The 26718-nt window shown below is 38.7% G+C and overlaps 1 protein-coding gene across 1 annotated transcript in view; it reads left to right on the top strand.

Moving 5' to 3' along the window:
- The window catches only part of ARHGAP24 (Rho GTPase activating protein 24), a 597253-nt gene that overhangs the window by 260844 nt on the left and 309691 nt on the right, over positions 1-26718 (top strand). Inside the window, exon 3 of the mRNA XM_075544073.1 lies at positions 16621-16708. Coding sequence (XP_075400188.1) covers positions 16621-16708 — 88 coding nt within the window. The remainder of the gene's footprint in view (positions 1-16620; positions 16709-26718) is intronic.

Below are 26718 nucleotides of genomic sequence, written 5' to 3'. Positions count from 1 at the left end.
CTTTCTTCAGCTTCATGCTAAACATATTCCAGCTCCTGTTTATCTCTGCTGTCTCTGGTTGATGAGAAAGGGGAGGAAAATAAATATTCAGAATTGAATAATTTTCTCATATTGTTCTCTGATGTTAACGAGTCCATGAATCTATATCTACATTTCCCACTCTACAATTCAATTTTTCTATGGAGCAGTGTTTTTTAAGGTACACAAGTCATATGATTACTGTTGATAAGCCTTTAATAGTCTCTCATCCCATGTAGAATAAAATCCAAACACTTAACCATATTCTATAAAACTATAACTGAATACCTTTGTCTTCCCATTGTCTATTCTTTGAAACTTCCTGAGACAGAATTTTCTTATCCTTTAGATCTCAGCTCAAACTGCTCAGAGTGGCCCTCTTGGATCAACCAAGGGTTGTGAATCATACCACCCGATATAGATAAATGTAATTTCACAACACTTTACATGATCTAACAAATAATTCAGATGATTTATTTCAGTATTATATATAAGTACATGTGTGTAAACAAATGAATTATGTGTCTATTTATTCCTTTATTCAATCACAGACACCCTGAGAGTGGGAGCTTGTCTTCTTTCTATGTTGCAAATCTTCTGTGTTCAAAATAATGCCTGACTTAGAGACTGAATGCCATTCATATTGGGTTCTTGTTGTCTTGATATATGTAGTTTGTAAGAATAATGCAACATTAATTGTAAGTGTTGCTGAATTAAATTATATTTTAATTGGATTACCAAAATAACTGTCTCTGGATGATGAGAAAAGGGAGGAAAATAAATATTCAGAATTGAATAATTTTGCATCCTAAGCACAGCAGCTGAGTATTTTTAAGGTAGAAATAAAAAAAGAATCAGTGCTATTTTAGAAGCTTGGGGTAGGAGCCCATAATAAACATATTCTGAGAATAACCATAAAATTAATAAACTGTCTCGATTAAAAATAATGGACCACTAGATTTCCCCCAGTTTATTTTCTAAACAAGAAGAATAGTTGGCTGCCAAAACTATAATTACATTGAAAAAACATTTTAATATTCTTATATATACATTATTTCCTTTTCCAATGAAATAAGCTTATGAAATATATTCTTTTAAATGTGTGTTTATGTTTATTGTGTCTGCAACTTCTAGTTCCCAAAGTGCGGCCTCCGCGCAGGTAGATTAGTCCATAGCAACTAGCCACATAGGTAACACCGAATGGACTAGAAGCAACTCCTAGACTGAAGAAAGGGCTAAGGAATTCATATACATAAAATCAATTGCTGAGAAAAATATTCATACCATTTGTTGTAAAATCCAGGAATTTCTCCCTTCATTATTTTCATTTAGGCTTATAAATCATTAAAAGATTAAATAGTTTCAAAATTAAAACTATTAAATATATAAGCTGAATATTCCTACTTCCCATCTCTCCTGACCTCCCTCCCTCTAAGCATGCAGTGTGTTCTTCCAATGATTCTTTACAAACAAAACACAAAAACAAATGCTCTTGGTTTCAACTCTTGAATAAAATGTAGCCTGCCACATGATCATTTCTAAATGATCCTATATTCTTTTTAAAGGTATCTCGTAGAGAGCCGTCATTCTAGTATTATAGCTCTATTATATTCCATATGTAGTTATATGATATTTTTAACTTCTTCAGCATGTAGATTGATTCCAATTATTCTATTGTAATTTAGGGTGTTGCAAATAAGTCACTTCTGATGTGTAAGTCTCTGATAAGTATTCCCAAAGTGCCCCATAAAGTTGAACCATATTCCTTTCCTACCCACAGTGCATGAGCGTACTTATTTTTCTTACTAACAGCATATTTTGTCAAGCATGTTGGAGTTTTGCAAATCTTATCTTAGACCAGTGGATATGCAGATGTCAGCAGTATGTTTTGAAGCTGTATGGGCTCATGTGCTCTGGGCATGTGACCAGGAGGACTCGTCCCCGGAGGAAAGTCCCAAGGTTTGGGCAAAGTCAATGAGCTAGATTGACAAAGTGACGACAGCAATGGACTGAAACAGGAATGATTGTGACAATGATGCATCCATTGTGCAGTCGGGCCGCTTTGAGTCAGATCCGATTTGACAATAGCGATCAAACATGACAAACTTTAGATCAATGAGGTAGAGGAACTCCAAGAAACATAGAGCTATCATAAGCCAAAAAAAAGCACTGCCATCAACAATGCTGACTCATAGCGAGGCCCTGTGAATTTCAGAGACTGTACTGTTTAAGGGAGTAGAAAATCCAGTCTTTCTCCTGCAGAACTGCTTCTGGGTTCGAACTGCCAACCATGAGGATCCCAGTCCAGTGGTAGCCACTACATCACCATGACTCTTATCATAAGTCAAAGGAGAGATTTATATTAAAAGTTCAGTGTCAACGATGGAATGTGCTTAAGTCCTAAATTGTTTTCTTTCCATTAATGACTTTTCTCTCTCTCTCATCCAAGCTTTCCAATTTTAAGAATCAAGTAGATGGAAAGTAATTAAAATCAGAATGAAGTCATTTTATTTTGGATCTAAAATTTAGCATGATAATTGTATTCCACATCCCCGGTGTTGTGGAATTACATTTTTTTCTGTTACACATTTTTCTTTTATGATTTCTTTTCATTTTATTTTTTAAATGTACATATTTGTAACTTAATTTTTAAAAAGTCTAAACAAGGCTTGTTAAATTATCACATAGTCATTGGTGTGTACTTATTAGATATTTCTCTTTAGAGGCCCAGACTTTCTCTTACTAAATATTGTATAGTAATTACTGTACATTTATACTTATATTCATATCTTAAAATAAAATTCAAATACATTCCAAAAATTTGTTGTTTGGTTGTCTCAGATTCCTCTCCCGATTGCTATCAACTTTGCTTCTAAACACCGCCATTTACTATCCCCTAACATTTGTTTTCCTAGTTGGCAAATAACACAGATTTTAAAATGACATTTATTGTCAGGCACTAAAGACAAGTAATTAGTTGAGCAGCCTGAACAACTAAACTCAGTCCTCCACAAATAATGATATTTAATCTTGCCACCGCTGTTCTGCTCTGGGATTTCAAAGACATGAATAAAATACTGGTGTCAGTTTCTTCCTATGAGGATCCACCGAGATGCTGGGTGTGTTTTACTAAGATTACAGTCCAGGAAACCCTATGAAGCACTTCTACTTGGAACACACGGTCTTCATGAGCTGACATCAGCTCCTTGCCAATTGGTTTATTGGGTTTTATAGGGGCAGATAGAAGGTTGAAATGGCATGGTTTTTCTGTAGGTATTATTTCTTTGGCTCTAAATCATCGTCGTCGTCATCATCATCTTCTTCTTCTTCATCCTTGGCTGCTTTAAAGCTAGATCCCACTTAGCATAACTTGAAAATTAACCAGACTCTTTCTATAACCTCAGCAGTTTGTAGGCCTAAGGGTCATTAGAACTTTGTTTCAAGTTCATATATATAATTCAGCTGCTTCTCTAACAAAGGATAAACAAATGAGTGAATTAAATAATATTTGTTCAAATTTTTGGAAAGCAGAAATTCATAATTGAGTTGTCAGCTGGTCGAGGGTCCTTGGCAGGCTCTGGAGGAATAGCTGTGTTGTGCCTCTTCCAGCTCCCAGTGGCTGCTGCTTTTCCTTGATTTGTGACTACATCAGTCCAATCTTGCTCTCTATCTTTATATTGCTTTTAAGTCCTTGTGATAATACTTGTCTCTTCTTCTTTCTTAGAAAGTCACTTGTGTTTGGACTTAGAGTGTCAGTTAGACTAGATTCTCTAGAGAAATAAAATAGGTTATGTATATGAAGAGATACATTTATATATTTGTAAAAGAAATGGCTCACGCTGCTGCAGAAGTAGATAAGCCCAGTCATGTTTGAAGTCCTTGGGTCAGATGTTAACCTAGAGGATGACTCCCATAGCTCAGAAGACTGATGACTCCAGGAGAGTTAGGAATACCGCAGGCTGCGCAGGCAGATGAATCTAAGAATAGCAGGTCAGATGGCAGGCTTCCGATGGGACCAGAGATCATCAGGCAATATGGCAAGCTTTGAGTCTCAGTCCAAAGACCTAGAGGTGCACAAAAACTAACATTTAGCAGCTCCCAGTATTGGATGTTGATGGTTTCTTGAGATGTTAACCCTTACCCAGTCTAACTCGTTGCCATCAAGTTTATTCATGGCAATTCTATCGACTAGAGTAGAACTCCATGGGTAATTACCATGGCTATCATCTTGGGATTTTATCCAGGATCATCCAATTTTAGCCTGTCCATAGAGTTGTTATAAGACAGAATTGATGCACTAGCAATGGATGTGGATTTTTTCCACCTTTACAAAAGAGAACTAGCATGTTCTTCTCCCTCCAGGAGGCTTGGTGTATTTGAAAGGCATACGTTTCAGTTACCCGCAGAGCGCCTAATCAGTGCACCGCTAGGACTCGTTTATCTTGCCTATTGTTGTTGGTAGATGCCCTTGACTCAGTTTCAAGTACAGTCATCATCATCATCTTCTTCATCCTTGGCTGCTGTAAAGCTAGATACCACTTAGCATAACTTGAAAATTAACCAGACTCTTTCTACACCCTCAGCAGTTTGTAGGCCTAAGGGTCATTAGAACTTTGTTTCAAGTTTATATATATATAATATATATATAACAGAATGACACACTGCCAGGTCCTGCATCAGCATCACAACCAATGCTGTGCTTGAATTCATTGCTGGAGCCCTGGACCCTCTGCTTTATCAAGTATGATGTATTTCTCCAGGGATTGGGCCTTCCTGATAACATGACCAAAACACGTGAGATGGTCTTGCCATCTTTGCTGCTCAGGAGCATTCTGACTTTACCTTTTACAAGATAGATGTACTTTTGCATTTTTCACCCCACTAAATTATACTGAAACATATTCTAGTGCTGTTGTTCACAGATTTTACTAAATGAGAAGGATTGGATAGGAGATTCCAGAATGGCCCATCAAACACTGCCTTCCCCTTCATTTTCCATTTGTAGTTTGGGTTTGTATTTGTTTTAGTTTTAAGTACAAATTATATGCCCTCATTATTTTAATGCTTTTAAAATAAGGAAAATCTAGCAATATGAAAATTATCTAATATCTTTTTATTTAATGATATTTATTAACATTTTCATTTCTTTTTAAATATTTTGGCATGCACAACCAATAATGAATTGTGTATATTTGAATGAAGCAGTCAGTGAATAAACTAATAAATCACATCACAGTTTTCACTCATAAAAAATAATGATTGGCAAGTGAAGTATGGATTTTCAGTGGCTAGATTGCATCTTTGTACTTTACTGGCTGCATGCTACTCAGCTTATTTATGCTTCAACATTTTGTTCTGTAAAACAGACAGTTATAATTGTACCTCCACGCATGGTGAACTTTGATGGCTAGAATGTTCAGCCATGCAGGAAACTAGGATACCTCAGTCAGGGTAAGGTGTTATAATCCCAAAACAGAGCAAGAATTTTACTCCTATGGGAAGAACTCGGAGTAAGAATTGTTAGTAAATAGATATTTTTAATGGAGGTTGAGCTCCTCCCACCATTCCCTCACATTAGATCTTAAAGAAAAAAAAAGATACCTTACAGAAGGTAGTGAAACATTTCAGGCCAATGCTGCTTTCCAATGATGGCATCCAAACCCAAACCAAACTCACTGCCATGGGGTCAGTGCTGGCTTACAGCCACCTATTGTGTCTTTCTGAGATGGTAACTGTTTATGGGAGTAGAACACCCTGTCTTTCTCCGTGAGGAGCTGCTGGTAGTTTTGAACTGCCAACCATGAGGACTGCAGCCCAGTGCCTAACCACTACACCACCAGGGCTTCTAATAATTGTGTAGAAGGATCTAATGTTATCAGATTTAGAGGAGGTTTATTAGAGAAAGGTAACTTTTAACATCCCTTCTGAATTTGAGTCTGATTATAGAATTTTAATAAAGTAATGTCTCTTCTACATATTCAACCTGCATTTTAATCCACTCAATCAAGGAGTTTCTCCATTCTTCAATTAACCCAAAATATATTAACATCGAGGGTGGGCCGGACATAAGCAGACCGGTGATCACTGTGATCCTGGGGGAATATTTATGAAGAAGGGTTCCTAGGGGTCTGTTCTCTTCTGTTATATTCAGAGGGAAGTTTCACATGAAATGAGGACATCCTATATCATTAAAGAAAGGGTTAATAGCATTTAAATGAATTAAATCTAAACACAGCCATGTTTTCCCCCATCAAATTAATACTGCTCTGCTGGTCTCCCAGGGCCTAAGCAGATGTAATGATGTTATGCAAATGCTGTTTAAAAATAAATTTTACCCCCAATGGACACTACTGTTCAAGTGCTAGGTGTGCAGTTTATAAAACAGCAAGATGAGAAATCTGCATAGAGATGTGTTTCTATTTATTGAGTGATAAAATGTTATTATACAATTATGTTTATGAATGCTAATTTGAATAATGGCTGAAAACATTGCTTATGATGCTTGCTCTTGTACATTGTATCAGTTGTGCTGCCCTAGCGGAGTGACAGGCTGTGCTCTGGGTTGCTAACCACAGGGGCAGCTGCTTGAGACCACCAGCACTCCCTGGGAGAAAGATGAAGTGTTCTGCTCCCGAAAGCCTTTCAGTCTCAGGACCCTGGGGCAGTTCTACCCAGTCCTCTGTGCTCTCGATAACTTAGAATGGACTAGATGGCCATGAATTTTAGTTATAACTTCACTAACATTATGCTATACTTTCCTATAAAACAATTGATAACCAGGCTCAAGTCACTGTTCCCCAAACCATTTGCACATTGAAATTATTATTGCTGGTGGCTTTCAACTCCGAGTGACCAGATAGGATGGTCGCCCTCTCTGGTTGTCAAGACTGGAATCTTCATGGGAGCAGAGGGTCAGGTCTTTTCTCCTAAGGAGTCACTGTGGACTTAAATGCCAATTTTTCAATTACCAAGTGCCTAACTCTTATAACACCAGGGCTCCTTTATATCAAAATTACTGGGGTACATTCTAGGTGATTTCAATTTGCAAGTCTCCCTTTCCTCTGTGGGACAGGCACTGCGCTGCCGACTGCAAGGCTGCGCTGCAGACCTGTGCGTTTCCCTCTCTGTGGGAGAAAGATGCATCTGTCGACATTCTGCAAATGTGCAGCCTGTGAGCACCAAGCAGCTGCTTCCCTCGGCCTGCTGCAGTCACTGCAAATGGAAAGTCGACCTAATGGCAGTGGTTCCGGGGTTGTTAGTCTTGTAAACGAGACGATCAGTAAAAACTCACTTCATACACTCATCTTTGTGTTTACTTAACTAGATATTACTAGTTAAAAAAATCACCTGCAGGATGTCGACAGATGCATCTTTCTCCCACAGAGAGGGAAGCGCATGGGTCTGCAGCGCAGCCTTGCAGTCGGCAGCGCAGTGCCTGTCCCACAGAGGAAAGGGAGACTTGCAAACTGGAGTCACGTAGAATGTGAAGAAGCTTCTAGTTTTGAACTGATGACGTTGTGGGTAGGAGCCCAATGATTATCCCAGTGTGACACCAGTCTTCCTACTAGTCAATATATGTATATTATTTTCGAGAATAGTTTCAGTTTTAGAATATTAAAAATGTTGTCCAAAATATTTTGAGGCTTCTGGAATATGAGAAACTCTCTCTCTCTCTCTCTCTCTCTCTCTCTCTCTCTCTCTCTCTCTCTCTCTCTCTCTCTCTCTCTCTGCTTCTCTCTTCCTCTCACCTCTACATCTATCTATTTAAAATAACTAATAGAGTTTATGCGTCAGGTGTTTGTTTTTTTTAGGAATTTCACATATATAAGCTCACGATGATGTCATGAGCTCTGATGGCATAGTGGTTAAATGTTGGGCTTCTATCCAAAAGGTCCACAGTTCAAAACTACCACTCAGGGGCTTCCTACCCTTATACACAATGACAGTCTCAGTAACTCATAACGACAGTCCTACCCTCTCTCACAGAGTTGCTATGAGTCAGCATTGACACAATGGCAGTGAGTTTGGATTTGTGGTGTGTGTGTGTGTGTGTGTTACATTGAATTAGGTTCTGTTGTGATCCCATTGTAAGGATGAAGAATCTAAGGGATACTGAGTGTAATTTTGCTACCTGAGGTGATGGCTAGTTTTCTGGCAGAGTTGAAATTTGAGCTTAGGTATTTAAACTTCAAAATAAATTCACTATCACCGAGTCAAATCTTGCTCACAGCATCCCTGTTGGACAGAGTAGAACTTAGAGTTTCTGAAACTCTAAATATTTATGGGACTAGACAGCCTTATCTTTCTATTGCAAACTGGAAGGTTTGAACCCCTCACTTTGCAGCCCAGATGCTGAGCTCTGTGTCACCAGGTATCCTTAACTCTGCAATATAAGGTTTTTCTTGTTTTTTGGTTTTTTTACACCACAAACTACATTTTAAATGACCAGATCACTATTGGATACAATTTTCTGTCTTTCATAGTCATAGATTTACTTGTAATTTTTCAATTTTCTATGTGTGTCTAATATCCAAGTATGAAAGGGAAATGATCCTCATTATATTCCCTGAGCCAACAATATGGCCGGGCACATAGTAGGTGTAATTTTGTAAGTCTTTGTTGAGTGGATTAGTGAAATAAGTCACTATAAAAGAAACATAAAATGCAACCAACTTACATGCCTCTAATAAAAACTGTCCAATAATACGTATGTTCCCTTGATTTTATTTTTGGGCTTCTATCCAATCTCATTAAACAATCTATACACAGTATCACGCTGAGTTCCTCTGCTGCACATGATCATTGTTCATCATGAAAGAAAGCCTAATCGCGGGCTGAAGACACTCAGAGTTCCTGCACGTACGTATAGCAGTTTCCAATCCGCATCCCAGAAAGGGAGATTGCTGTTATTAAAGGGGCTGTTTTCAACAGCGTCCCAATGGCGTGTGGTTTGGGCTCAATGATCTGATACTAACTGGAGATGAGTTTACTTTTTAATATCCATTAGCTAAAAAGAAAAAGGGAAATAATGCTGTGTGGTTTTGAATTATACTGCTTTAGACAACCCTTAGTTTTCAACTATAAAGATTTTGAGTTTATCATGTTACCCCATTTTAAAGTATTGAAGGTGTTCCACACAAGCAGTCCCTGGAGAAGGACATCGTGCTTGGTGGAGGGGCAGCAAATGAGAGAAAGGATAGCAGCTAGAGGGTTTCACACAGTGGCTGCAACAACGTGCTGAAGCTCAGGAACAATTGTCAGGATGCTGCAGGACCAGGCAGGACGCCAGTCTATTGCGTCACTGTGGGTTGGAATTGACTTCATGGGACACAACAACAACCCAAGGAGTATTCTCTTTTAGAGATGCAACAAATCAATTCTGTTCTGAAGATGCTGGTTAATTATTGCTATGTATCATATGAACACATCCTTCGTATGCCTTTTCTGATCATCTACTATTTCCGATTCAACCCAAATTCAACTCACCGCCATTGAGCAAGTACTGACTCATAGTGAGCTGCCCCAGTGGGTTTCCAAGACTGTAAATCGGGTGGTTTTGAACTGCTGACCTTGAAGTTGGCAGCTATAACTCACACACCATAAGAGCTCTTTTTCCAGTTGAACATCAAGGGAGCATATGTCCTTTCCCAGAGAAGAGAGCATTTGTTAACTATTTTATCACCCAAGGAGCCTTGCTGGCACTGTCAGGTAAGCACTGGCCTATAAGCAAAAGCCCTGTGGTAGTTCAAACCCACCAGCTTCTCAGAGGGTGAAAACGAGACGATTTGCTTTCTCAACTGTTTCCAACGCTGCAGAACCCTGTCCAGCTTGGCTAGGAGTCCGGAAAGAGCCGATGGCAGTGGCTTGTTTGATCACTCAGGGACCAACCAACATAACAGGTGACCACCTCCAAAGGGATAGTTGGAGAAGGACAATAAGGAAACCATTTGCAAGGTGTTAGAAAGCATTATCAAGACAGCAAATATGGAAAGCACCATAAATAATGACAACCCTTAATTCTACTAGAATTTGAGGGGAAGCTTATAGGAAAGACAATTTGTAGGAAATAGGGTCTAAGTAAATAAGCCCAGGAATACCATGTAAGCAATGCCTTCCACCATAGGGAGCTCAATACACATCTTTCTTGATTTCTCTGTCTCTTATTGGCTGCCTGATCTCCTGTATTGTTCTCACTTTGGCCAAACCCAACCTCAAGTCAGAGATCAAGAGAGCCTAGTGGGTAGAGTTCATAGTGAGTAATGGCCTGGGGTGTGGAATAGAGAGACGTGTAGAGACAAATCTAGAAGGGACAAACAAAGATAACAGAGAATTAGACTATCACAGGATTTTGGCTCAACTGCATGGAGCTGATTCAAGTTTGAATTTTCTAAGTCTCCTTTCCAACAAGAAGCATTACTTTTCTCCTAAATATGCTGCAGAAAAATATTGAAGTCATGTATGGCTTCTCTTTCTCCTTTGTTGACTTTATCTTTTATAAGACCAATTTCTTTACGCATGTATTTTTTAAGTAGCTTTGGAATGGATTTCTAATGCAAAGTTACTGCCATTTCCTCTGCCAATCCTTTTCTATTGTTCTAAATTGTTGCCCTCTTATTTCAAAATAATTGCCTCCTGATGACAAACTAGGAACACTGATGGTATAGTGGTTATGATTTGGGCTGCTAACTGCCATGTCGGCAGTTTGAAACCACTAGCTGCTCTATTGGAGAAAGATGAGGCTTACTATACCCATAAAGAATTTCAGTCTCAGAAACTCATTGGGGCAGGTCTACTCTGTCCTATAGGATTGTTGTGAGTTGTCATTGACTCAATGACAGGGAGGTTTTTGTTTGTTCGCATGGGGGACAAATTATAGGAGCCCTGGTGGCATAGTGGGTTCCATGCTAGGCTGTTGACATCAAGGTGAGCAGTTTGCAGTCACTACCTGCCCGCTGGCAGAAAGAGAAGCTTTCTACTCCATAAAGAGTTACACTCTTGGCAACCACAATGAGCTGATCCACCCTGTCTTGCTGGGTCACCGGGGATCAGAACTGACTCAGTAGCAGTACGTTTGTTTGGGTTCCGGACCCATCTCTCCCAGTGTCGCCTCCTTCCATTTCTTCTCCTTTCCTCACCCATGGGTGGATGCGGCCTTTTTGTTCTAGAAGGTGATTGTTTAAGAGTGTGTATCTTCAGAGTGTTATTGTTCACCTTATAGAAAATTAAGTCGTAGGGGTGAGTTCAGTTCCAGGCCTGAAGACTGATTAAAGGCCTTCATCTTGGGGATAACACTGGTGTTCTTAAGGATGTTGAGGTATGTTGCACATGTTTTTTCTGTTCTGCCCATGACCTTCAAATAGGATCCTCTTCAGTTCCCTTACTTATAGCATTTAGAGCGAAGAGTTTGGAATTGGCTGTTTTTTTTTCACGCACTTCACATTACCTGAGAAAGTCCTAGGAAATGTGTCTTCCATGTGCTAGTCTTCCAGAAAAGCACTTTTGAATTTGCTTAGGAACATGACTCATGTTTGCTGTTATCTCGTTGGCTTGGCTTATTCAGATCAATTTTAGATGACTTAAGGTGCTATGGAAGCACTGTAGGATGCTAACCACAAGAGAAGATGGGCTCAAACCCATCCTGGCCTCAGTGAGAACTTTGAGACTGTTTCCATAGAGATGTACAGGTTCAAAACCCTCTCTAAAATCACTATGTGTTGCGATCAACTCAATGGCAATGAGGTTGGTTTAGGTTATAGAAAAATTAACCAAGCCCACAAACAAACATTATCTATATTTTGATAACAAAGACTTCTCTTTAGGATTGGTTACCCTAAAGGAATAAGTTTAAAACTATAAATAATTTATCATAGTATCATGTATATTCAAACAAGTGTTATACTTTCCATTTTTAAATTATGTAAATTATGACATTAATATGTTTTTGTTTCAAATCCGATTACCAATACGTATTCATTTTGAAAGTTTGTACAAATCACTGTGTATGTGTATATGTAAACATATATAGACAGTTTGAATTATGGGAAGTTATATGCAATGTTAATATTGGTGATCTATTGTAGGAAAATTATAGACTTTAACCACCATTTTCAAATAATATAGAGTCACTATGAGTCAGCATTGACTCAATGGCAATGAGTTGGTTGAGTTTTACACTTTGTAAATAAACATAATTAAAATACTATCTTTGGTTATGTGTTTAGCTACTTGGTTTATCTTCAAGGTGATCAAGTTGGATGTTGCCATTAAATAACTATGTTTTATTTACTGAATGACGGAGTGAATGTTCCAGAGCAAGTATCTATCAGTGTTTGCTGTTGAATCACTTCTGACTCAGAGCTACTTTACAGGATGCCTGAACTTCCAGAGACTTCCAAGGCTATATCTTTACGGAAGCAGACTACCACCTCATTCTCCCCTCAGTGGCTAGTGATTCCAACCACTAGCCTTTTTAGTTAACAGCTGAATGCTTAGCCGCAGCCCTGCTAGACCCATGTTGTAATTACAATCAACCTCAAATGTGCTGCCATGGAGTCAATTATAGTTGGCGGCAGCCCTGTGTGGCATTCAGAGCCTTGAGAGAATTATGGAGCAGCTAGTCTCATCGTTCCCCTCTTCATTAACTGCCGAGTGTGATCCAGTGATTAATTAGCAGTCCAGTGCTACCTACTGCACTACCAGGGCGAAAGCCAACATTAAATAGTATTTATTGATCTTTAAGCTATTCATTTTGCATAATAATTTCCTTAAATATGACAAAATATAAATCCTTCATACTATAAGATCTGTAGATGAAAATGAAAGTAGCTCTTTGACATATGTGGAAAAAAGCAACAAAGATAACATTCACCTGAGTTTTTTCATTATCCTAATTGCCAAGTGAGGCATTTAGGGATTTCATGGTAATGTTTGTTTATCCAGGAGAATGACTTGAATTTAATTGACATGGACATATGTAGTTTAAGATTCCCACTACGGTCTGAGACACAAAAGTAAATAAGAGCTAGACATACACATATACACACACGAGTACATAAAATGAATATTCTATCAATCTGGAAGGCAAAATATGATGCTCTGAAACTATGGAAACCCACTGAACTTCATTGCCTTCTTTAGAAGCCAAATGGACTAAACCTATATATAAAAAAGAAACTTGTTACATATGTATGTATATATATTTAGTGATTTTAAAATATTATTAAAAGGAAAACAGTAATCTTTAAAAAAGGCTATCAGTAATTAAAACTAGACTCACTGTCTAAAAATATCTAGCTCTGAGTAGGAAAATATACTTCCTGGACGAGCAAAGCAAAAGCAGTAGCCTAACTGTCTCCCACTGTAAAGCGTGGAGGGAGAGGCTTCTGACAGATAACTCCTTGAGATTTCTTTGAGGAGAGGCGTGGTTTATCACTCTGAGCTCAGGAGTCGGGATGGGGAGAATGAGATAACTTCTTAGGAGGGAAGTTGACTAAAATTGTACTCGAACTAAGCATTGCTTCAAGCGGGGAACATGAAAAGTGTAACATAGTGGACAAGAACATATGTATTTTAATCCAGTATTCTCCATTCTGTGTATGGACTTTTATTGCATGATCAATACTCATACACCCAACAGTCACTATATGAAAGGCAAAAGGTTCGGCATTCACGATAAATTAAGGCTCCAAACACATACAGAAGGACTTCAAAGAGTTCAGAAAGGAGCCGTTAAGACCTCAGCTACTGTTCCCTCTGCTAGCCTAGCATCGTCTGCTTTCTGCACTACACTTTGCGATAACACCCATATCCTCAGTGGTCTCATCATGATGGTGATTTTGGAATAGGGCCCTGACGTAAGAATGAATTGTTCCTAGATTAGGCTAGAATCAAGTGCAAATCTATCTATGGTTTATATACATGTCTCTGTTTCACTTTCGAGATAAAATTGTCATTTTATGATAAAGAACATTATAGATCACCCCTCAGTGGCATAAGGTAATTATATTGATGGTGTCATTTTTGGACAATGGTATATATTTAGAACACTGTTGGGAAAATGATTTTTACACGTATACTCTGGTTTGCAAGACTATAATCCATGAATTGTTGACTTGTACAGATTAAATGCTTAAGAGACATGATACTGTTTGCTTGAACAATGGAGGTTGGTGATAGGGAAAAACTTTCAATAACACTAATTCACAAAGGCAGAGCCAGGTAACCATCCATCTAAGTAAACTGTCAACTAAGTCCATATGGGACAAGCACAGCAGCTTGTGTGATCCAGGTATTATTAATAATGAAATGTAAATTTGATATTAGAGCTTGAGGTAGTTAATTTATTGTGCCAACCTGGCCAATAAACACGTGTCAGATTAATTGAAGGTGGGAGCGATAAATGGCTCGGTGAACCTCACTTTTCTTGTCTCTCGCTCTTTGATCATTGGACTGGTGTGCGGCTGCCTTGCTTATTCTGCACCTCAATTTTCAAGCTACACTACCTGTGGGACACCTAACCCATGTCACTGTAATTTGAAGTTCCTTCAAGACCTGCTTCGCCACACTATTGGAATTTACATCTCTTATATCTTAATATAAAAGTATTAAGTTCTGGTTTTATTTCTCTAGAGAACCCTGTCTAACACACAGCTTAAATTATGAAAACCCAGTTTTCAGGTTACGGATGACAGTGGAAGCCCAAAATCCATTTGCAAGGTGCCCACAGGATTAAGCCTTTGGAGACTCCCTGTGACAGTAGTCCAGGGGTGTGAGTAGTGCTGTGCGAACACAGAGGGGACATTGAAAAGTAGACTATGGCAGATGCAGTTAGGTTAAAATGTATCACCTTAGCATATAATCTCCCCTTTGACTCATTTTAAAGTTTTCAATTTTTAATATTATCGGCTTTTGTTTTGATTGATATTTTTCTCTATTTTATTTTTATCATTATTGTCTATTTTTGTTTGCTTGCTTACTGTTTAAGTTTTTATGATTTTCTGTATTGAAAATCCAAGATAGGTTAATCTATAGATATAGTAACTGGATTGATAATGACCTAGGGGAATGGCAAGGGAGGCTGGAGGGAAATGGGGAGCTAATCACAGTTAGTACAAAGCGGAAGAAAATGTGCCGAAATTGTGGGAATGATTGCACAACGAATCTTCCTATGATCGAACAATTAAATGGTATGATTTGTGAGTCAAATGCCCATTAAGTTACTTTATAAAAGTTAATAGATTTACATGTGTTACAAGTAAATATGAAGGGGAAAAAGTTCATGGACAATGGAATGAAAACCTAGTGGGATTTTTCCATGAACTTTTTGAAACCCCTTCATATTATTCTTGTTCTCCTACAGAGAGTTAGGCTGTATGTAATCAAGTAATCTTACAAAGGAAATGATGCCAACGAGTGACCAAACTGTCCAGGAAAAATGCAAGCTATGTAAGCATATTTTAGACACAGTTGGTATGAAAATTGAGTAAAGATGAATCCGTGGGAAATGTCGCTGTGAGATAAGTGGGAGAATTCCGCCGATTGGGAAAGAGCAGTTGGGTGGATCAGGGATAAGGCGTGTGAGAGTGAAAGAACACATACAATTTTCTTCCAGGACAAAGGAAGTCACAGAAGATATTTTAACTAGGAAATGTACAAGAAGGAATTGTTTATGAAGATTTCTCTGGCTGTGACTTGAAGGGGAAAAACAGAATGAGGAGTGTTGAAATATGATAGAGTGCAGAGTGAATAATTCAGTGAAGGGCATTTGAAAGTCTAGCTCAGGTATTTATTTTACAAATGTGTATATGTGCAAAAATGCTTGTTTGAACAAGACGTGGTGATAGTAGAGAAAAAGGAAAGTAGAGATGAAAATAGTATAAATGAGATGATTTATTGCTGTGGGATTAAAGAAAGAATGGAGATTGTCAAGAACAAGACAGATATGTTTTGCTTTTATACCTGGTTGGAAGCTGGTGGCCTTCATTGAGTTAGTGAATACATAAAGAGGAGTAGATTCAGCTGCATTTAAATCGGGGCACGTTGAATTCAAGACTCCTTTCAGATACCACATAGAAATGTCAAATATACTATTGCATATAAAAGTCTGAAGCTCAGAGAGAAGATCTGTGTTGAATTGCATGATGTGTTAATTATATCTCAAAAAAACAATTTCAAATAAGCTCTTGGGATTGGCATATTGCCTACTAAATCTAGCATATCCGCAAGAGGACTAGTGAGAAAGGTTATGAAACTTTGTCCATGTTACTTAATGCCTCTTCCTTGATTTCCACAGTTATAAAATGGGAAAATAAATACTATCTTATAAGATGGATTTACGAGTTAGATAGAATAGCATTGATAGAAGGCTTATTTAACTTTCTCTCAGTGAAGCGTTTAATGAATTGGTGCCTAAAATGAATGCAGCACCTAACACAGTTATTTGTTGGATGCTAGCTGAATATGATGGCAGTGCATGCTCTTTCGTCATTTGAGATTATGAAAGAGTTTTATGTAGATTATTGTAGTTTAAATTCCAGGCTTCAATAGTTGATGATGTTTCAATTATGAGGAAGTTATGCGATGTTTTGGTGTTTGTGTTCACAGGGTGCTATTTTCCTGCCTGGGAATAAGGTTCTGGAGCATCCCTGCACTGAAGACAGCCCTGGGAGATTCCTTTTTGAAGTCGTTCCAGGTAGGACATTGTCCTAGTTTGACTAAGTTACTGCCATTTCATCTTGGTAAATGAAAGGAGTCCAGAGGCGCTTTTTTTCTCCAGCAGTGGATATTTATTTGAAAAGGCACGTATCAAATTTCATTAGTATCTGAAAGATGATAATGCCCAGGTTTATATACTGGTGCAAATGTACACACATGTACACATACAGACACTAGCGATCTTGTGACTATCGGATTTCACTTGTCTACAGGACTCTAGGACTGGCCAGACTTTATGGCACCGTGCTTTGAAGGACTACAGGGAACCAATTTGCTATTGTATGACATAGTGCTAGTAAGGGAACTTTGGTGACAAATTTGATGTTGTGGTGCTTTTGTGAATTGAGAATGGACAAGGTGTTACAGGTAGATTGCTTTGTCCTGCTGTCTCACTGTTATATCTCCCCATAAAACTCTGTCTCAAAGGAGCCTTGACTGTAAAAGACAAAGATAGGAAGGAAGGAAGGAAGGAAGGAAGGAAGGAAGGAAGGAAGGAAGGAAGGAAGGAAGGGAGGGAGGGAGGGAGGGAGGGAGGGAGAAAAGGAAGAAGCAACAACCCAAAACTCCTTTAACAACTAACCAAGGAAGGCCATCCATAGGTTAGATATGAGATCTCTTCCCAGCTATGTCTGTAAATGCAAGTGGTGTAAATGAGGTTTATAGGTGAGTCAAAAGAGGTGCATATGTTTCCTCTGTAGCCTTCCATTAGTAAAGCAAAAAGATTGGAATACTTTTCAGTCGTTTAAAAGCTGCACATGTGGCATGTGATTGTGAGCGTGATGAAGAATGGATGATGAGCAGGGGCGGCTTCAATCATTGCAACTTGAAGGAAATTTACAGAACATTAAAGGTCAAGTAGGACTTCCATCAGCTGGACTTCCACAACCTAGAAACGGCCTAGATTACAGTTCTTAGCTTCAGCTGTGCTTCCAACCAACTGCTTCCACATGTTTGGCTTGTAGACCTGAAAGTCTTTCTGCCAAGTCATCAGAGCCTGCCATTAAATGTCTTTAACAACTGATCTTTTTTATTCTTGCCTAGACACCAGTGCTTATCCACCTCTGTGTACTTGATCTCTACTGAAACCTTGACACACCAAGTAACGGTGTCTCTCCAAAGTCATAGTCTAATTAATTGATCAAGTCTTTGGTTTTTACTTATGTCTTGATGTAAGGGGGAAAAAGGAGGGGGCTGGTTAGGCATGTTTTATAGTCTTGGCGCTGGCTGACCTAGTGTATGTAATATTGAAATTGATTTCATCACTATCTAGGGTTGGTGTGAATTTATTAGGATGAGTAATAGGTAATGTATATCACTAGTACTGGCACAGAGGCTGTCGATAAAACATTTTCCCAGGTTTAGAAGTGCTGGCAATATGAGACATGATTATTCCCCTTCCCCTTCCATGCAAACAGCTGTAGCACTGAGTTCATCTGGCTCAGGATGGAATCCATGACTAAATGTTAATTAATGCAGCTGAAGTGCAGAAAGGTTAGTCAGATGCATTGGATTATTTGTTTTGCCCCAGGGGAAACATATTGGAAGAAACCTGAATCTTATTTGCCCTCTTAAAATCCTTTTATTCTTCTTAGTGGAATACCCTTTATAAAACTAGATTCCAGATGTTGTAAGACTTTGAAGTATCAGTAGAAGAAACCCCATTCTCTATTCACAAACATTAGTGCCTGTTGGTTTGTAAAATGAGCACGGTATTGAACTGATGCCTTTGATTGTTTACATCCTGTAATAATACTTTCATGTTCCGTTTGCTAACTTTGCGAAGATCAGATCTTTGGTGAAGATGTTCTGATATTGACGAAAGCTCCAATGGCATTAGCGAGAGCTGTCTCTGCAAGCCCAGGAAGTCAAGGATGAAACTGCACCTTGAAGATGATTGGTTTAGGGCACGTGTTTCATGTAGAGTTCATTGGTTGTAGTGGCTTTTCATGTGCAAAACATAGACATTTGAGGCTGGGTGGTGTGGAATCTGAAGTTTGTTCTTTCAAAGGAAATTTCTAAAGACAATTGAGACTTTCATTTATGATTATAGATCAATTTAAATGATACTCCATGAATTAAGAATACAATATGTAATAACTTCTAAGTTAAGTTTTATCATTTTGAATCCTCTTATGGAACTTGAATAGAATCTTCTTTAACGAGAGTTGGAAACATTCAATGGTTATGTAGAAAATACAGGTTGCCGTCATTAACCTTAGTCATTGAAAACTTATTGGTGTGCCACTGACAAAAGAATGACATTTTCAGACAAATATATTTCTACTTGTATAAGAACATGAAGGTCTGAATCATATGATTTTCAATGGTTTTTGCAAAATTTGGATTATGTGGGGGTGAAAGGACTTGTGATTTATTTATGCAAATGATATTGACATGGTAATATATTACAATTTTCAAGTTGTATGATACTTTGTAATTGGGAAACTGGGAGGCTGCAAGAATTTTAACGTGTCAGAAGACAGAACATATATTTGGTGACATTGTTCAGAACCCTCAGCAGGCTGCCCGGCCTCACAGGACATATTTAGTTTATATTGGCTATTCTCTCAATTCTGAAAACCCATCCTACAAATAAAGCTTTTGATCCAACCCATTCTTGTCTTTATTGACAAGTAATTCCAGCTTCGGAGTCACGGTAGTACCGCAGCAGGACTCGCTGCTCACTGGAAGAGTGGCGATCCAAACCCTCCTGGGAAAGACCCAGTTAGCTGCCCCTTAGAGACCACAGCTTGAGAAGTCACATGTTGTACTCCATCACACAGGGTTGCTGTGTGTCCGAAGAGACTTCCAAGCCTCCAACAGTAACCAACCAACATTCATCAATGGATAGTAAAGAATTAATCCTTTGAATCCCACCTGCCCATCATGATGTTTTAGAAAACTGACAAAATCCTCTAGCAAGCTCTTTACCTTATATTTTTGCATTACACACACACGTACAAGCCCCACCCCTGCCAATGGGTGAACCATTGAAATCAATTTTGAAGCCTCTCCTCTATATCTTGTTAACCACAAACATGTGTACTATGTATATGCATACTTTAGTATATACTATATAAATGGAAGTTGTTTTGATTTTGGTTTGGCTTTAGTTTAAAATATTATTTGAAACTAAGAACTAATTGTGCAATTATAGCCCATGCAAAAGGATTTTCAAAATACTGTCAGTCCAAAGGGTGTCTTGAAAAATATTACAAATATTGCATTTTTTGCATATTATGTTTTAATGTGAATTTTGACTGATGTGAGATATTATCTGAAAAATAATCTACTATAATTAAGGTTTAATTCCTTATAGATTTGCTATCTCATGAAATGGCTTATTTCTCTGAGTAATGCCATGAATTAGAACATTTCACTTCAATATTTTTCCCAATTCCCTGCTTATGATCCAAATAGAAATCAGCCCATTTGACAAATGTAAAGACTTTCCTGGCAGACCTACTAAATGTTAGCCTTTTATGGCCAAGTGTTAAGCTTTTTAGAAATGTGGTTGAGAAATGAATATTGGCAGATCGGTTACAGAGAGAAGGAGAAACACAGGGAGTCAAAAACAGAGATGGGCCAAAAGAGACCAGGGAGAACCCACTCATCAAAGTCTGAGGTTACCTGTGTTTGGTTCATTACTGGATCCCTCACACCTAGCACCATAGAACAAAATGTGCTGAGAATTTATCGAAGCATTTATATTTACCAGGTTTATGGATGAATCTCAGTCATCTGAAAACTGATTGTTGGTGTTCCTATAATTGGTGAGTGTGATCTGTCCGTCTCCTGGACTCACCTGTTGTTGTGACTCTAATAGAATAGGAATCAGCGCCATGGCAACGAGAGGTAGCGGGAGTTACCTGAAACCCTGCACGTCCTGCCCTTCCCTACTTCTCTCTATGGATGAGAACAAAACCCAAAAGGAAGAAGGCAGAGCTCTTCCTGTATGGAAGCTTCTGCTGGAGAAAACTCTTACTGCCAGCTGCTTACTACATTCTTTCCCAAATGCTGGCTGTCCCAAGACCTCCTTGGAAGGTCTCCAAGGACATCCACTTTCTCTGTTCTGAGTATTTTTGTTTCTATTATTGGATCTGCCAACAAGCCAGCATTTGACTCCTGGAGGCACTGAACACAAGGAAGTACTGCTCAATCCTACACTATCCTATGATTCGGCTGCAGATATGGCGATAGGGATTTTGTACAGTTTTTAGTGGTGAGATTTCAAAAGTGGATCAGCAGACCTTTTATCTTTATCTGGAAGCTCTATCACTGAAACCTGATCGGTACTGTATCAACATGTAAGCCCCCTACAGATTGGCAGTGCTGCATATGAGGTATATTAAATTGAAACTAGGCCTTCAACACACAAGATGAAAGACCCAGCCCTGCTTGTCAAAGATAACAGAGGCAACGTCACCATCCCTGCCTCTCTCAAGCTTCTATCGTAGCATGTGGAGCGTCCAGCTGAGCACCCGGAGTTCCACGAGTCCCACCTTAGGGGACTGGTGGCATATTTTAAAATGCCTCATTTTATCGCATTTTATTTTATTGGACTTCTCAGATATATTTTTTCATTCTTCTAGCAAAAAGAAGCATTGTGACGATTCTGCTTCTCGGAAGTCTATTAGCACAATTTTTCCAACAGCAAGTGTTCACTCCGTGCCTCTGTGTCACTCTTTGTCACATTTTGACAATTGTTTTAGTACTTCAATTTTTCCATAATGCCTTGGTATACTTATATTGACTAGCATATAGTATAAATATAATACTAGCATATAATATAAATGTTTTATCTACACTGTAAAACCAAACAGTCATGTGACGTACTCTATCGCACTATGTGCTTTGTGGTGGTGGTCTGTAATCAGCTCTGCAATATCTGTGAGTCTCCTTCCTGACTGGACCTGGCAGTTTTCAGAAAGGTGTGCACTCCCCTTCAGCAAATAATGCTTTGATCTTGAACACAGTTTTCTCTAAGTGGTACTTGCTCTTTTTTAATCTTCTCTTTGTACTAGTCAGGGAGAAAGAATTAAAGCTTGGCTTCTTTCTCTAGAATACTTTCAAATAAATCCAGAGAAGAGTATAACTTTTCTTTTGGTCAAGAGCTAATATATGTTTGTTTGTTTGTTTGTTTTAATTTTTTTCTAGTTTAGCCCTTAGAGGCAATTCCAGGATAGTGGAAAGAGAAAGAAAAGTGTATGTGTATATATATATATATATATATATATATATATATATATATATATATATATATATATATATATATATATATATATATATATATATATATATATATATATATATATATACAGGGGCGGGGGAGGGTACAAAAACAAAACTCTTTTTTCAAAGGTATGTATTTCATTTATTTTTACAAAACAACCTTATCACCTTCAAAGTACTCTCCATTACATTTAATGTATTTGTCAAATCTGCGATTTCATTCTTGGAAACACCTCCCTCATCTTTGTCTTCACCTGTCTTATGTCATTAAATGACTGTTCCTCTGTATTCATGGAAACAAAAAGAAGTCACCCTGAGCGAGGTCAAGTGAGTAAGGTGTGTGAGGCAAGAGAGGCATGCTGATATTTGCCAAAAATCAGCTGATATTTGCCACACTGATATTTGCCACACTGAGATGGCTGCATGAACAGGCGCATTGTTGTGGTGGCAAAAACAGTCCCCCATCTGCTACAAATCAGACCTTTTTGTCAAACACTCATATACAATCTCTTCAGAACCTCTAAGTAGAAAATTGGATTAACAGTCTGACCTGGTAGAATAAACTCTGAATGTGCTATGGCTCCAAATTTTCATCAGTTTGCAAAGTGGACAGACGTCCAAAGTAAGGTTTCTCATCAATTGACATTTCGCCTTCTTTGAAACAGAGAAAACCGCCCGTACACTTGGAGTTGTGTTTCCCATAGTGCTGTCCTTACAAGCTGTGTTCAACATCACAGTTTCTGCAGCATTTTTTTTCAAACAGGAAACAGAATTTGATGGCCTCACACTGTTCTCTTAAATGGGCCATCACAAAAAACGAGATTCAAGTGAAACTCCCTTTATGAAAATATTCACTGTGACCAGAGAGAACCTTCCCAGGTGACGCCACTGGGTGCACTAACTCAGCATGAGTTGCTGGATGCTCACCTAGTGAGAAAAGTATTATGAAAGTACCCTCTCATATATATGCATATATAACATTAGCAGTAAGGAACACTGATGGTTTAGTGATTACACGTTCAGTTCAAAACTGCCGGCAGTTCCACAGGAGAAAGGCTAGGCTTTCTACTCTCATACATAATCTCAGAAACCCACAAGGAGTCACTGTGAGTCAGCATTGACTCTATGACGGGGAGTTTACGTTTTGGTTATATATAACCTTTGCATTGAATTTTAGGGAGACACATTCTGATAGAGAGTAACATTAGAATGCTTCTTAGAGTGTGTTCTGTGGAGATATTTCATCCACAAGAAAATGAGGAAGGAAAGATTGGATAGAGGAAGAAAGTAACCCCAAACACCTTCCTGCGAGGGGCTGCATGACTATTAAGCAGCCTCCACATCTCTTGATAAATCTCTATAGTATCCAATAAAACATTGATAGCTAGGCCTGTAGCTATGTTTCAGGTCCTTTGCATGTATCTGATCATTTATCCATCATAACATCCCTGTGAAGCAGGCACTATTCTCGAATCTTTTTCAAAGATCAAGAAACTGAGGCAGAGAGAAGTAATTTGATCGAGGCTGACCAACACTAAATAGTGACTGTGTAAGAAACAATGTATTAGAGGAATTTGAAAGTGTATGGGAAAATGCCCTTAAGTTTAATTCCAGTTTTCAATGCACGTTATGTGGACGTATATAGCGGAATGTGTGTGAGTGCGCATCACTGATTTACAGGTAACGTTTCAAGAGGTTCAAATGAGGTTAGAGATATTCTCACCTTAAAATATCAAAATTCTGAGTTTAAAATCTTTTGTACAAGATTAGCAACTGGATTCTTATTTCTGATTTTTTTAAAAACTGAAATGAATAGACTTGTATATTCTCAGTTCATCCATTAAAGATGAGCACCTTGGCATTTGAGATAAGAAGAGGCATTTTCACTTATTTGCAACTATTTCTATGTTTAAACCCATCATAACAACAGGCACGGAATAAGAGCGCATGTAGGAGATCTTTTTTAAAAAGACATATAGTCTAAGGTGATGACTACACCATCATGTGAAAGTGGGGAAAACACACTGTTGGAGCCTTCTTATATGTGCACAGAGATACAAAAACTGCATCTGTCCCTCCAGTGCTCCTCCTACCAAATGATGATTACCTGCTGAGGATCCTTCATTACAAAACTCATGCTGCTGAAATTGTTCTTAGCTTCTTTACAAATTCCCTCACCATGTGTTGTTAGGTACTGTGTTAATCTGGGTAGACTAGAGAACCAAATTCTTAGACACTCACATGTGTTTAAGAAAGAGCAATTGAATATTGAGAAAACATCCCAGCCCAGTCCAAATCAAGTCCAGAAGGTTATTAGCCCATATGTCTGATACAAATCTATAAAGTCCTCTTCAGATTCATGAAACACATGAAATGACGCCGAATGCAGGAGGATCACAGGCCAGTGGATGGGAAGTCTTTGGATCCAGTGGCAGTGTAAGCATCTCAGCACTGGCAGGGGTCTCCACATGGCTTCTCCAGCTCCCAGGGCTCTGGCTGCATCCGGGTGGCTTCTCATCAGAAATGTCTCGCAAGGAGTGATCAGAGAGGGAGAGAGAGTGCCTCCAGCCTCCAAGGAGAAAATACAGGCGTTCCCAGAATCCTCAGCAGAAGGCCATGCCCACACTGTGGCCTTATTGCCTATGATCCGATTGACAGACAAGGCTCCACCCCTTAATCTTCTCAAATCACTCTTAATCCTCAAATCCCAAATCGACACCAGGTTATGTAACTACCACAGCTACCATCTAGTCTGATGCACAGTGACGGTTTGTACGACAGAAAGGATTGTTGCCCGGACATGCAGCATACTCCTAATGGTTAATCAATTAATGGCAATTGTGTGATTTAAAAAATCATTTGGGGAAAAAAAGGAGTTGCTGTGTTTGAAGTCATGACTGCAGTCACTGTGTCACTCTTACTGAGAGTCTTCTCTTTTGCTGACCCTCCACTTCAGCATGGTTGGTGCCTTCTGATTACATGCCCCCAAATGAGAGCTCCCTGCTTCTGAGGAGCAGTCTGGCTTTACTCTCTCCAAGACAGACTTTCCATTCTTGCGAGAGGCAATAGTATATTTAGTACTCTCCAACAACACCATCATTCCAATGTACCATTTTTGACCATATTTTGCATGCCTATCAGGTGATTGAAAATATGGCTTGGGTCGGGCACACCTAGTCCTGTAAGCAATACATTTGCATTATGTCAGTTGATTTCTTGACTACAACTTGCATGGCCATTGATTGTTCATCCAAGAAAGATGACATCTATGTTAGTCTGAGTAGACTAGACAAACAAATCCATAGAAACTCGTGTGTGTAAGAGTTTTATATAAAGGGTAATTGTACATTAAGAAAGCATTGCAACCCAGTTCAGTCTAAGCCCATAAATTAAATATTAGCCCATGTGTCCAATACCAATCTATAAAGTCTTCTTCAGACTCACGAGATGATGCTGAATGCAAGACCATCACAGGCCAGTGGGTGAGAAGTCTTGTGAATCCAGTGGCATTATATGCATCTCAGTGTTGGCAGGGGTCTCCATGTGGCTTCCCCAGCTTCATAGGTCTGGGTGCACCAGGGTAGGTCCATGTGGCTTCTCCAACTCAGGGCACTGGAGTAGTTCCATGTGTTTGGTCAGCTGTGATGCCTTCAAGGGAGTGAACAGAGAGAAAGAGAGAGAGAGAGAGAGAGAGAGAGAGAGAGAGAGAGAGAGAGAGAGAGAGAGAGAGAGAGAGAGAGATAGTGTCGCCTTCCTCCCAGAAGGACTACAGGATTTCCCAGAATTCTCAGGAGAAGATCACGCTCACACTGAGGCCTCATGGGCTATAATTAGATTGACAGACTAGACTACACCCCTTCACTCTCAATCCTCAAATGGACAAATGGTTATATAACTACCAAAACCTCTTTGACAACCTAAATTTCTTTACCATTATGTTAATCCTTATGATGTTCAATAAAAGGAATTTTGCTTTCTTTATGGGCAGACATAATCAGTTTTGAGGGCACATATAAATGTCTTTTACCCTCATCGGTTAGTGATTGGAGTCTTAATTTCTTCATTTTCGGCTAAGTTGTACTACCTACATATCACAGTTTGCTAGTGAAACTTCCTCCAACCCTAATGTCATATTCTCCTTTATAAGCCTGGCTTTTAGGTCATTTGCAAATTATACAGATTGAATAAGGATGGTGAAAACATACAACCTGCCTCACACTGTCTAGCCACCAACTCACAGACTTGGTATTTCTCATATGTTAGAAGCCAACCAGAATAGGCATTTTCTAAGCAAATCTATTTTAAGGTTTCAATGCAATTATCAATAATAAAGACAAAGCCTCATCTTACCCTCTATCCAAAATCAATAATAACTAAAACTCTTGGGTTTTCTCATCTTCCTCATGTAGAGATATAGGGCATGAGCAAAGAAAAGGTAGTTCTGAAAACACAATAGACATTTTGAAGAGCTATCTAAAATGATCTTTATCTACCCGGAAGCAGGAAAAATTAAAAACCACATTGATGCTGAGTCAGTTACAACTTAGATGCCGAGTCAGTTACAACTTAGATGCTGAGTCAGTTACAACTTAAGCTCTTCAAAATAGGACAAGAAGACCTTTACCCCAACTCCAGTGACGACAACATTATTTGCAAAACCCTTAGACCACAATTATGTCTGTATCTTTCCATAATGAGTGTTTCTATCACACTTATTGTACATAATTATTTTGTCAAGAGCTCCGTGAAAAGTTA

Source organism: Tenrec ecaudatus, chromosome 3 (genome assembly GCF_050624435.1).
Source record: "Tenrec ecaudatus isolate mTenEca1 chromosome 3, mTenEca1.hap1, whole genome shotgun sequence".
NCBI classification, from domain to species: Eukaryota; Metazoa; Chordata; class Mammalia; order Afrosoricida; family Tenrecidae; genus Tenrec; species Tenrec ecaudatus.
Note: the sequence above shows the minus strand (reverse complement) of the source record. Positions and strands in the feature narration are given on the sequence as shown.